The 12612-nt window shown below is 40.8% G+C and overlaps 1 protein-coding gene across 1 annotated transcript; it reads right to left on the bottom strand.

Annotated features, from left to right (window-relative positions):
• Positions 1-4309: 4309 nt before the first annotated feature.
• bmp3 (bone morphogenetic protein 3) lies at positions 4310-9927 on the bottom strand. The gene is made up of 3 exons (XM_085366907.1): positions 9651-9927; positions 7438-8360; positions 4310-4501 (listed from the first exon to the last, which is right to left on the bottom strand). Exons 1-3 carry the CDS (start codon positions 9925-9927, stop codon positions 4310-4312), a joined length of 1392 nt encoding a protein of 463 aa, XP_085223033.1.
• Between the last annotated feature and the right edge of the window lie 2685 nt (positions 9928-12612).

The raw sequence follows: 12612 nt of genomic DNA, 5'->3' as shown, positions 1-12612 counted from the left end.
ATTAACTCCAATTTCCTTTGGGCTGATCTGGAGGTTCTAGTCCACAGCAGATATTTCCTTTTCCTTTCAACAGCCCTAAAGAGGTCTTACCTGTGGTTGGATCACACTCAGAGATGTGGGCCGTCCTACAGTGGCCCACTTGTTGCTGCAATGGAAAACCGGAGGTGGATTTAGATGTTGAATTCACAAATTCTACTGTCATTACTGCAGAGGCAGATCTGATGGTAAAAGCAGAGGCATTTTGGTTAATGGCAGTCAGCGGAGCTCTCTCTGACAAATGAAGCTAGTGGTCTGTGCGTGAGAGTGGAAGTTGTTGGTTTATTTAAATGACTCATGATGTCTTGCATTGTAATCAGAAGATTCTCATCACAAAAAATGGAAATGTATCATGAGTGAAAGTGCAGTTTTATGAAGGTAAATATGATGCAAAATTCACGGGCCTGTAAGATAAAATGTAGAAAACATTTTAAGTTTTGTTTTCACTTTTAAAAATGTTTCACACTCTTGTGTTACATCTACAAGCTCTCACACGTTGCTACATGTTTACCTTAGTACAGTTTAGGCCAGCAAGCCCACGGGGTGTGATCATAAAGTTATGAGAACGGATCAATAAAAGTTTGATCCATTCTCACCTTGTTGTGCAACTTTGGACCATTTTCAGCATGGCTGCTATTCTCTCAGAGGAAGTCCCATTATGTAATTGTACCTCTGGTATGTGCTGGATTTATTCCACTGCGTCAAAATGGTGATTCCTCAACCCTTCAGTGGGTGTGCTTCAACCTTTTAGAAAAGCAAATCTGTCGAGTGTACTTTGCACTCAAACTGGACAGCTAAAAACCTGCTAAGCTGTACCTGCAGACCCAGCTCTCATCAGCCGTGACAGTGCGAGATACAAAATCTGGGTCAGCTGGAAGCAGAAGTCTGAGGTTGGTGAGAAATCGCAGCATGGACAGTGAAATTTGTCAGAACTGGACATCCGGGGAGGGATCTAAAAATAGCAGCCACGCTGGAAGATGACTGAGAAGATGACCTTATGCGATTGGCCAAATATAAATCAGGCAAAGCTTTTGAATTTTATGAATATGTTCGAAAGTTCTTAATCAAATGTTATAGTGTAATAACAGATATGTGGGGAGGCAGCTAAATAGCTGACTTTAACACTTTAAAGTGGTTGAAGACAAAGTGATTGAACTTAACTGGATTGCTAATCAGCACACATAATGTGCTACACTGTATCTATACCTGCCTTTGTCTGACGCGATCCTGAAAAAATATATATACACTGTATATGAACAAAAAGTAAATAATCTAATAAAAAGGGAGCACACAAACATCCCTGTACATACAGATATACCTTTGAATTTTGGTACTTGTACCTCAGAAACAGATTTTGTGTTATTTTCAGGAGGTACAGAAGGAGAAAATACATGAACTTTAAGTATTTTTCTTTGTTTTAAAATGGGATACAGCATTTCATAACCAAAGGTTGACAAAAATTAAATACAATAAAAGTCTTGATAGATTTTGTTCTTGCATACTTTTATTCATTTCTTTGAATGCTTTGGAAGGAGGGTCCGAGCTCAGAGGAGGGAGACCTTTAAACAGTTCACCACACTTTTAGTCAGTAGTGACAAATGTCCATCGCAGATATAAAGACCATCGACATTTCTGAGCTTCGGCCCCCCCTTTCCCAGACCACACCTTTACAAGATATGCAACATAGAGAAAATAAATAGATGCATGTTAAAGGCCTTTTCCATATACAAATATATTTTATGAAGCTTATTGTACAGGCATTTCTTTGTTTAACCTACAGCACAACATTTACACGAGAAGATGAAACAGTGAAGTAAAGGTCGATGCGCTGCGCTGTAGATGACTGCGCCGATTCATACTCGGAAAGTTGAGTCACAAATGCAGAAAAAGCAAGGATCCAAAAAGTGACGCGTCAGCAGTCGTCACATCTGCAAAGTTGTACTGGCACCAACGGAGGAAGCCACTTCATTCTATAACATGCATTTCTAAAAATCGTGTCGGCACAAAACGAGGAAGCACAAACTGTAAAACGTGTCAGTACAAAATATAGAAAGTTACACAATCTGCCCTCGGGTATTGACACAAAATAAATGTCTCTGGATTATCAAAATGGTTTGAAATACATTTGAGAATAAATTCCACAAAAGAATACGCGCTATGTTCACTCTGGAGCCTATTTTGTACCATAAGAAAAATACTCAGCTGCTTGCTTTGACTTGAGCTTCACGATGAATCAACTCGAACTTTTTGTGAAGCAGAAATCCACCCATTCAAAAAGGCACTTCTATCTCAAAGACGCATCATTGTAGTAGAGTGAGCTATATACAAAGGCAATGTACAAGTGTATAGAAAAAAAAAAAAACGCTGCTATAATTACGTCTACTTGCTCTGAATAAATATTTGGTTTTATGAACTGTGACAATAACGCACAACTCAAGGCAAGGTTACGACATGTTAACTGCTCCTCCAGGTGTGCCTGTTGTTTGTAGCTGATCTGACTCGAATAACACACCCTCTAATGATTTATGTAAAACCCACTCTGTAGAATAATACACAGTAATAATAATGATGGTCATATTGCTCAAAACGTGAATAACAGAAAGGACATAATAATGCACAGCTTGTTTTTGCTTCATCTCATTTTTTCTACTGCCACCACTGTACCCAGCTGATGCTAGTAGCTTGCACCAAGTACCACTTTTCTGTTTTTCCTGAAGCTGAAAAACAGCACAAAGGTGAAACTGAAATCCAAGTAAAAGTCAGAGTAGCGGTACCTTTCAATATCCTATACCTTCAAGAAGTTTTTTTGGGGGGGAAACAGGTAAAAAAGAAAAACTTGCATATGTATTTTTTCCTGTGAGAATAAAATTTTGGGAGGAGAGTATTTAAATGAATCATAAAAACTTAATTTGCTAAGTTTGGTAGCAGGCAGTTTACTGCAAATTGTGCTCAATTTAACACTGAAAAAAGTTCATTTTGACCTGATAGTTGGAGTGTTCATTTATTTTAAGCCATCTACCAATTTGTACGAATGAATGGCTTAAAGCTGTCAGCCCGTCCTAAAGCTCTTCCCCCCAAATGCCTACAGTGCAGCCCGACATGTTTCTGGTCCTCAGTAATACTGGCGTTTTCATGAAACGGATCAGAACGTAACTGAGTTTGAAGCGGAGCTTCGCAGAGAAGAAAAACGTCCCAGCAGAAGTTGCACCCCTGCAAAAATCCATCTTCTGCTGGGTTTTAAAGGCAGCCAAATTACTTTTTCAGAAATTTTATCCACCTCCACCTCCGAGACCTCACGCAACACTTTCCATCAGTTTCTAACAGAAGAGTATGTCAAAAACATATTTCTCCTTCAGCTGCCTCTCACTGAGCATTAATTTTTGCAGTTCTGGCCTCATGCTAACAAGTTAATCTGGCCTCACCTACGAGGTTTACTCATGAAGCTTTTTCATTTTCTTGGAGAAGCAAAACATGCCTCAGAATGTCCCTGTTAATGAGGAGACCATATGAATGTAGCTTACTCTTCCACCTATAATAAACTCTAAAAAAAATGTTGGTTCTGTACAACAACAGAGTTAAACATAAATATGTAAAGCAACCTAAAAGTCTACGTCACAATTCTGGCTTTGGAATCTAATATAACCCTTTATAGCAGCCAAGCCAAAAAATGATACAATAAATTCTCGTATGGTGAATAACACAGTGATAGTACAGACATAAATACTTACACATAGTAACAAAAACCATGCAAATGCGAGCAGAGGTGACCTGGAGGTGACAACTTCAAGCTGTGAAGGAGAGAAAGATGAGTACAACCACCTCGCCCTTCCACGGGCACCAGCTGAAATGAAGATCTTTTTGGTTTTTCCTGAAAAGTGAATATTTTCCTTCAGTTTTTGTCTCTTTTATGCCTCAGCTGGTGTTTGTATGCCTTGATAGTGGGTTTATGATCGCATCCACCCTGCCGTCGCCCAACTGATAACTGAGCAGCGATGATAAATACGTTTAAAATACAACTTTTACTAGGATAACTCACGTGATCCATTTCTTCCCACTGACAGTCACATCGTCACCTGGAACAACAGGCGGTGCTCTCCTCCAGTGCAAAAGGGAAGTTGTATTCACTTGATATTTGTATCTGAGTGAGTGTATGACTGCAGGAACAGGAGAAGAGACAGTCTTTATGGCTGTATGTGGGGTTTTTTGTTTGTTTGTTTTTTACTTCTCTTTATGACACGAGGTGTGTGCGATGAGGCCTGGGAGGAAAAAGAAACTATCTACAGGCGCAGGAATCTACTGTCATGTTGGGGTAGACTTTCAGCACCACATTCTTGTCCTCGTCAAAGAAAAGGATGCTGAGGGAAGACATTTTCTCGGGGACACAGCACGGCTCGGGGATGCCTGGGATGACGCCCACCGCCCGCACTATGCTCTGGATGGTGGCGTGGTTAGATGGCTTCAGAGCCTTAAAAAAAAGAGCAAATAAATGTCATTTTAAAGTAAAAGTTAAACAGTTATGAACTTTTGATGAGCCAACAGGACATGTTTCTAACAAGCTGGGCCTTGTTTTCCAGAGTCACAGAAACCCAGAGTGATAGCAAATATTCACACGTACATTTATTTTTCCTTCTACCGAACATATTTGAAAGCAGAAAAAAGACATTCAAAACGTCCCCAAATGTATAACCAATTCAACAATATCAAACTTTACTTGTTGCTGAAGTTCTGCACATGTAGTTTTCCTATTTGCCATTTAAGATCATATATAATCTTATTTGTCAAGGGCATAGCAATATTATTCAGTGCAACTAGCATGCAGCATTGGCCGAAGGGTCTGTGGGTCTGAATTTAAGTTCTACACGCCCAGCAGTTCACCTGCACAGCTGCTTCATTCTCAACAGGAACTAGTAAGCGATAGAAGTCTTCCCACACCACTCCACAGGAAAAAAGTGCACCCTTTTAATCATGGCTATTTAGAAGCTTCTAAAACTTCAACCTGACAAACGAGACAACGTTTTCTGCACAGGCTGAGCAGAAAAGCTGCAGGAGAGGGAGGCGGCTGCCTTAAAAGCCCTAGGCTCTACTTCTGGGACTAATTACCTCCGACTACAAAGACCTGTGACTCCGACTTAATGAATTAAGTGGATGTAGCTCGTGCATTCCGGCCATGTTTAAAATACCTGCGTGGTTATCTTATCACCGGTGCCACGAGCTAAAAGGGAAGTTGATGTTTAACATCAGGCAGATGTTTTTTGTGTCTCTCACTTATTTCCATCTTCTGTGTAAAGGCTTAACGTTATCCTCTGTAGATACTTCATTCAAGATACTTGTTGGTTTGTTTTAGGTAATAACATTTTTATTGAATTTTGATGAGGAGGTCAACCAGCTGTTTATGAGGACGCCGGTTTTCTTACTAAGCATGTTAGATGACATCTGTAGCTTCACTATTACTGCAGGTTTAATATAGTAGGACTGCTTGGGCTAAATCTAGATTTACATCTGATGTGCATCTTTAAAGACAAAGATACAATCTGAAGATAAAAGCATGAAGAACTATCTGCACAACTACTGTAACTACTTTAACCCTGCTGTTGAAGATCAAAGCCAATGACATAAGGCTTGCCACTGTTGCCTGTTATATAAAACAGAAAGATAGCAGGGACCCCTGAGGTTGATTTTCCCCATGTTAAATTAATGCAAAGCAGTAAAGAGACTGCTATCTGAATGTAGCCCGTCCTATTTACATAATGTATACCATACTGCAAAAAAAAAAAAAAAAAAAAGTTAAAGACTAATGTCTGCAGTCTTTAGTTACAGAGCCAAACAATTCTTACAGGGGTCGCCAAGCCAAGCCAATAATGTACACTGCTGGTATAGAAACTGATGGCTCTAACTTTCAACTATTCTTATCATTTGCTTATGCAGACATGACTGTCATTTAGGACTGCGTCATAAGGAATCATTAATAATCACCATGTAAAGAAATGGTTTTCAAAAAAGTTACTCTGGAAAAACAGAAGCTACTGGATTTAACTTTAGCTTAAAAGTATGGGGACGACCACCTAATGGGCTTCACTATTGTCAGGCAGCCAGAGCGGAGGCCATAAGGATTTCTGCAAGTACGGAGATGGTTAAATGTTCTTTCCTTCCACAAATTCTGCTTGGATAGACAAATTATTTGCTTTTCATTATAGCAACTAAATAGACATCATCCTTTCAGAACCATTAGTAAATTCACTCTGAGACTTGCAAATGATAAAGTTGTAAAGATGGGCTGCTGGTGCTAGCATTGCTAACGTTAACCTCACACAGCACATGAATCTAGGGCAAAATACCACGCGTATTTCTGCAGTATTTAAAATATGATAAGATTGCAGTGAGAGTGGTTTCTAGTGGCTCTTAAATATTAGAAAATTGCCAGTTGTTTAAATGAGAGAAAAATAGCCCAGGTGACCAACACTTAAACATTCAAAACTGAGACAGTATAACGGATGAGGTTAAGCATTAGCCACATATTTATTGTAGCTATGTTAAAGAGACATTTGTTAATCCCATTCTTTTCATAATGAAAATAGATTTTAAATCTGTGAACTGTAGAGACAGGAAGTTCAGTTAATTAGCAGTCTGGCTAGCAGTGCAGCCTAGCATTGGCCGATACTGAATGACACCCGGCTTCCATGGTTACGTGTCAGTGACTCTGACACAAAATGTATAACTACAAATTTTTTAAATATCTATATACTGCAGAACTATGTTGCTTTGCTAAGCTATCACAATTTTCCATTACAGACAGAAATAAATGTGCTATCGCTGTTTTTTGTACTTACGTAGCAGTTGGTCTGATTTGTTTTCTCCAATTTAATCAGCTAGCAGATTATTCACCATCTTTAATGGCCATACTTTATTGCCTCGGACCACCCTTTGGTTCTTTGCCCATGTAGAGGATATAAAGAGTTCTGCTCCTGCAGATCACCTGTAAGTTGCCTAAACTGCTTTCATAAAACTTTTATCTGCACTATTAATATCAAAACCGAACAAAAACTAAATTTAACAAAAAAAACCATTGGTTTTTGGTTTATTTATAATCTTCAGTTGTGAAAAAACAAAAACAGGTTCCCAGATGTATTGTCTAGAGAGTATTGAATTAGTGCTACCATTTTAGGCTGTGATGACTTTAAAAAGAAAAAATTCCATCTTTAACCAGCTCTCACAAGTGACCCATCTATAATGACGAAGTCTACCAAAGATCAGCTTTCCCTCTTCATATAGCTAATTGGTAGAAATACTATAATTGCCACCGTACTGAGCTTTACCTTCTCTAACCCACTAATTTTTTGCTTTGGCACCTTTAGTACTGTCTAAAAGCACTATAGTGTGGTGCTACCGGGCTTTGAATCTCACCTTTGGCATGGGGAACTGGCAGGACCCTGAGCAATAATAGGCATCAAACGACTTGGGCGATATAATCCATTCGCTCCATCCAATGTCGGCAAAGTCAACTTTCAGGTATCTCCGAGCGCAGTTCCTGGGCTCGTTCCACTGCTTCTTTCGCGCCTTTTTAATCGTCTGCTCATCAAACTGTAGCAAGGGCATCTTATGCCGCTGATTCTTGCGTGTCTTTTTACGCGGCCGGCGTGCCTGTTTGTTTTCAAATGGTTCGTAGGGAGTTGTCTCGTCCCAGCCGGTCGTCTCATATGGGTACTCGGGACCAGGAAGTTCATTATTTTGCAAAGGTAGGAGAACATTCACTGAGCGCCTGTGTCTGGGCTGCGGCTGTCCTTCGGTGTCGTTTTGCTCTTGTAGTCCCACTTTATGGAAGCCGTGTGAAATGGAGCCCTCACCTCTCACTGAGTGGGGCCTCTGGAGAGTAGCTACCACACTTTCAGGCTCTGAAATGGCAGAGTCATTGGCATAGACCAGGATGTAGGGTGAGCGGTCTGACAGGAGCTTCTTCCACGGCTGGGAACCTTGTGAAGCCACTTCAATCCCAATAAGCAGCTCGTCGTGGTGTTTGGCCTGGTTGACCACACGAGTTATGTCCTTCCACTGCCAAGATATGAAGTCCCTGTAGAGGGTGGACACATTGATCCGAAAATGTCCAAGAGTCCTCATCTTGTTATCCACAGATGCAAAGCTCCAGATGACCATGTGGATGTGGCTGTGCCTCCTGGGACCATGGCGAGCGCAGCTTTTGGACCTGGAGCAGCCCTGGGTGCTGTTCTGAAGGTCTCCAATGTAATAATGAAGAGTAGCTGACAGGATGTCTTCTGATTTGGTGAGGGAGGTGAGGTTGAAAATCTGCAGCTGTTTCTTGTTTATAGTACCTGTGCATATAATGAGTAATATCATGAACAGAGTGCAACACGGTTCACATCATTTCAAAACTGACCATGGCCTTTCCTAAACTTTACTGCTAGTAATAATAATTTATATGTTTGTATTTCCTCTTTTTAGTCCAGCGTTTTCATCATCGGGCTTATGTTGTGCACTTTTTTTGCTCAGGTCATGAAACAGTTGTTCACCCTAATGCAATAGAATTATTTTGGGATTTTAAAAAACGTATTAAAAAAATCATTAATTACAAAATATTTTTAAAGATCGGCAGGACACAGGACAATTCACCCAAGCTTTAACAGGCTTTCATTTTGAGGATTGCTTCAATCAAAAAGAAAATTGTCACTGTAAAGAAAGAACAGACCAGTACTTTAGAAGGTTTCTTTAACATTTTAAACATGTCATTGCTTGCAACAGCATAGCAGAAACTCCCACTTATCTCCACTGCTTTGGGATAAAAGCAGAAATTTCAAGCAAAAACCAAAAACTCCTGCTTGGCCAAATTCTTCTGAGGATCAATCGTGAAATATGTTTGTGATTTGGGTGAACCTGCCCTTTAATGCTATACCATACAGCAGCCGGGCGACAGGAGGCAGTGTAATCTAACAAAGTTTAACCCTAAGTGGCAACTGGTCGCCCCATGGTCCGAGTGATAATAACACAGCGAAGTGTAAACACTTGAGGGTTTATTGGATTAAAGTTACTATAAATGAACCTGAAGAAGAGGGGGAAAAAAGCTCCAGCTGAAAGGACATTAGCGCTCGCTGCAGTGGAAACTCAAACGCTGCTACAGCTCAGGCAGTCTGGGCAGCTGCCAGATGCTGGCTCGAGAGAAAATTTATCAAGACTATCTGACAGTAAAATCTGAAGGTGTGAACAGTTGTGCGGCCAAGCTATGTTAAATTGCATGCCACCATCTGATGCGAATCTTTTACTCTTACTGGCAAAAGGAATGCGTAACAGGTTGTTCACATTTCCATTACTGGATCAACAGGTGTATTTCTTTTTCAGCTCCGCACACATGAACGGCATCGGTCTTAACGAATTTTACATTATGCTCTATAAAATAAGACTTACTCAATATTATAGATGTTCTTTCTACTTTAAGTTTTTCATCTATAGATGGAAAAAATGTGCCGATTTGCATTTTTACTATGCAGGTGATTCAAGCTGATTGAGGCAAAATGGAAACATATAACATCAAAAAGGCATGCCGGTCACTGACTTCTATGCTGGTAGAAGTCGGTGTTCTTAATATACATAAAACATTTGATACATACCCCAATGCGCTTTGAAACTACGAACAGTGTTGCCGTCCTTGAAGGGAAATCCAGCGCTGTTGTACTTCGCGTAAAGCATCTGCATGTGCTCCGTCATCGTATCCTGTAAAAGCGCATCCCGGTCTTCTTTTGTCGCGTATTTTTTATCCACCGAATGCATAAAATCCACCTTTAGTCTCTCGGGGATATTGTCCGTTTTCAGCATCGCGCACAATCCAACGCACAAATAACTCCATCCGTAAAGCAGCACGATCACAAATCGAGAGTAGAGTGCCATGTTCGAGGCAAAGGAAACGTAGCAAACGAAAAAATAACAGCTGTGGAAAAACTAACACGTTTCCGAAAGTGGCCCCTATCTCCAGAAACACATACCATCACCTGAGTCCTCTGCAAGAAAATGACACCATCACCTTTGACACCGGTCACAACAAGAGAGGAAGATGCGTTATCCAAGTTGTCTCTACTTTTGATAAGTTGCAGGTCTAAATGTGTTTGAGTCAGTAAATTAAGTCAGTAAAAAGATAAAAATAATAATGATAAAAAGGTTCCGGCGCGCAGGATGAGGTGTGAGAAAGCAGAAGGAGAAAAACTGCGCCTCTCCGACTCCAAGCTGATTTCAGGTCCAGCAGTCAACCGTCCCTCAGTCTCAGCTTTCATTGAAGGTAAAGCATGTTGTGCTTGGTATTATAGGGCTTGTGGGACCAGCTGGGTATTCCTCTCTCCTTTCTCTCACACACACACACTGCGCACACACACGTACACATGCTCACCCTCAGAGAGAGAGAGGGGGAGAGAGAGAGAGAGTTTCCTGTTCAAAATACTTCTACGCACATTCAGCCTGGGGACAAATTATCTCGAATTATCTCGTTATCAAGAGCCGAAGGGGGCGTGTTTTGTCGGTTGACTCGAGACGGAGAGCGTGAAAATATTTTACTAAACGACATTCCAGAGGTTTATTGAACTGATTTCAACACCTAAACTGCTGCCAGAGAACAGCCCCTCCGTGCGCAATTTCTACTCCGCAGAGCTGCGCGTCCGGGCCGCGCTGCTGAATGAAGCGGCTTATTGTCGGCATTAAAGGCTTTCTTCCCTACTTAGTTTAGTTCAATGGAGTTAAGCACACACATCCTGTACCATCACAGTCCGATCCGGATGCATACTGTTCCCCGCCTTCCCCCCCAAACAGCCATCAGGCGGGGTTTGAACACCCCACCCAGTCGGCCTGCAGTCCCCCCCACCACTGGTCCTCTTTCAGGGGCACTCGGGAGGAAATGATTAGGGCATTTCCCCGCCCTTGGACATCTGATGGCAATAATATTAGCATGCCATGTCTTTCATAGCAGTCAACAGGCTGAATGACTTTAACGTCTTCAGCTGCTACCAGATAAGCAAGAAGCATCAGGAGAGGAGCGTGAAGGCTCTGCCTTCCATTCTACTTTTGGAAACTCTAGGAACCACAAGCAGGCCTGCACTCAGAGAGCAAAGTGCTCTATTGGGATATGAGATAATATGAGGTCTTTAAGATATGACGGGGCCTGATCATTTAGCACTTTGTAAGTTGGATGTTGGACAACTCTGGATTTAACTGTAAGCCAGAGTTAAAACCAGTCCCTAAAGTGGACAGTGATTAAGAGTAGTACTGCCCTCAATAATAAAACAGTTGTCAAAGGAAAAGAAAACTTATTCAAGTAAAGGAACTTACAAATGGTCAAATTCAACATGTATGTCCGTGACTGTTGAACTGGTGAGTTTTAACAACGGTGCCCGTGGTATTTAACTATCCAATGAAAAACCAATTAATTGACTCCTGTGCTGAAAGACACTTCAAAAAAACCATGACTTTATAGATTGAAACAAATGTTCCAACAACACTTCAGCTATAATATTTAGTTTAAATCTTCTATTTTTTTTATGTTAACACCCGAAGTCAGTTCTGAAAATAAAGCCAACATGAAGTGTCAGAAACTGCAGTTCCACTTGTGGCCACTTGAGACTGGCCCCAAAAGTGAGTCAATCTCGTATATTTGTATAACATTCCCAAATCTATAGCATTAAAACAGATGTTTTGAACCTGGTTTTGGTCTCGATAGTTTCACCCTTCATTAAAAATTGTACAGAAAGGCTTTTAGGTATAACAACACAGGCGGCTCCAATCAGCAGAAGTCTGCTAGGCCACACCTCTGCTAATTAGACATTTTTATTGGGTTTGTATTTTTGGACAGGTGACATCCTTCTCAAGTTAGCGCATTCAAAAACTTGGGTGTCTACGCTGCCCACTCGCCCATCCAACGGGTGACAACAATAACCCATCAGCCTTTTTGGCTGAGGGGTAAAAAGTGGTTGTGTGTTTGAAAGTGAAAGCGCTGTAATTTAGCTTAGGATTTAATTTGGAATTTATTTTTGCATGTCAGCAGCTATCACTAGATTCACAAGGTTATTGTAATATCTGCATGCCAATATTAATCTATTAATCATAAGGTTGTAGGTAATGAGATGTCAAACACAATAATCTATGAGTGAAAACTACACAAAAAGACAAACTGAGGTGAAACTGAGCTTGTTTCATAGAAAAGACTGAATCGTGCCTCTGCTGCAGTCTGAATCCACCACTTTGACTCAAGTTGTGCATATTAGACCTCAGACCTCTAACTAATGTTTTAACATTAGGGGTTTTAACGCTTCAGTTAAAACCCCAACAGCTTAAAAGCCCAATAAAGGAAATGAAGGGGAATATTACTGTTTAACCTGGACTTTATTGTGAAATCATCCCTGTTTGCAGACACATGATCTGGGTGGATTCCAGTAATCATTTTAAATGCTGTCTTCTACAGAGGTAAGGCATTCAAAGAACAACCAATGCATTTCAGATGCAGTGCACTTGTTTGCCTGTTTGTTTTAGATGGCCTTTTCCCCGTCTTGTGCACATCTGCTGTTTTCATTGGAAGGTATTTGGAATGACTGA

The sequence above is a fragment of the Diplotaxodon limnothrissa genome, linkage group LG12, assembly GCF_057381915.1.
Source record: "Diplotaxodon limnothrissa isolate DT_005_m linkage group LG12, D_limnothrissa_male_GT1.1, whole genome shotgun sequence".
NCBI lineage: Eukaryota > Metazoa > Chordata > Actinopteri > Cichliformes > Cichlidae > Diplotaxodon > Diplotaxodon limnothrissa.
This window is presented reverse-complemented; position numbering and strand designations above follow the sequence as displayed.

Excerpts from the sequence above, each read along its gene's own strand:
- bmp3 (XM_085366907.1), bottom strand. The coding sequence starts at position 9,927 with ATGGCACTCTACTCTCGATTTGTGATCGTGCTGCTTTACGGATGGAGT. Across the intron at positions 8,361-9,650 it reads TAGTTTCAAAGCGCATTGGG|GTACTATAAACAAGAAACAG; the intron begins GTATGTATCAAA and ends TTATATGCACAG. Across the intron at positions 4,502-7,437 it reads GCCAGTTCCCCATGCCAAAG|GCTCTGAAGCCATCTAACCA; the intron begins GTGAGATTCAAA and ends CTTTTTTTTAAG.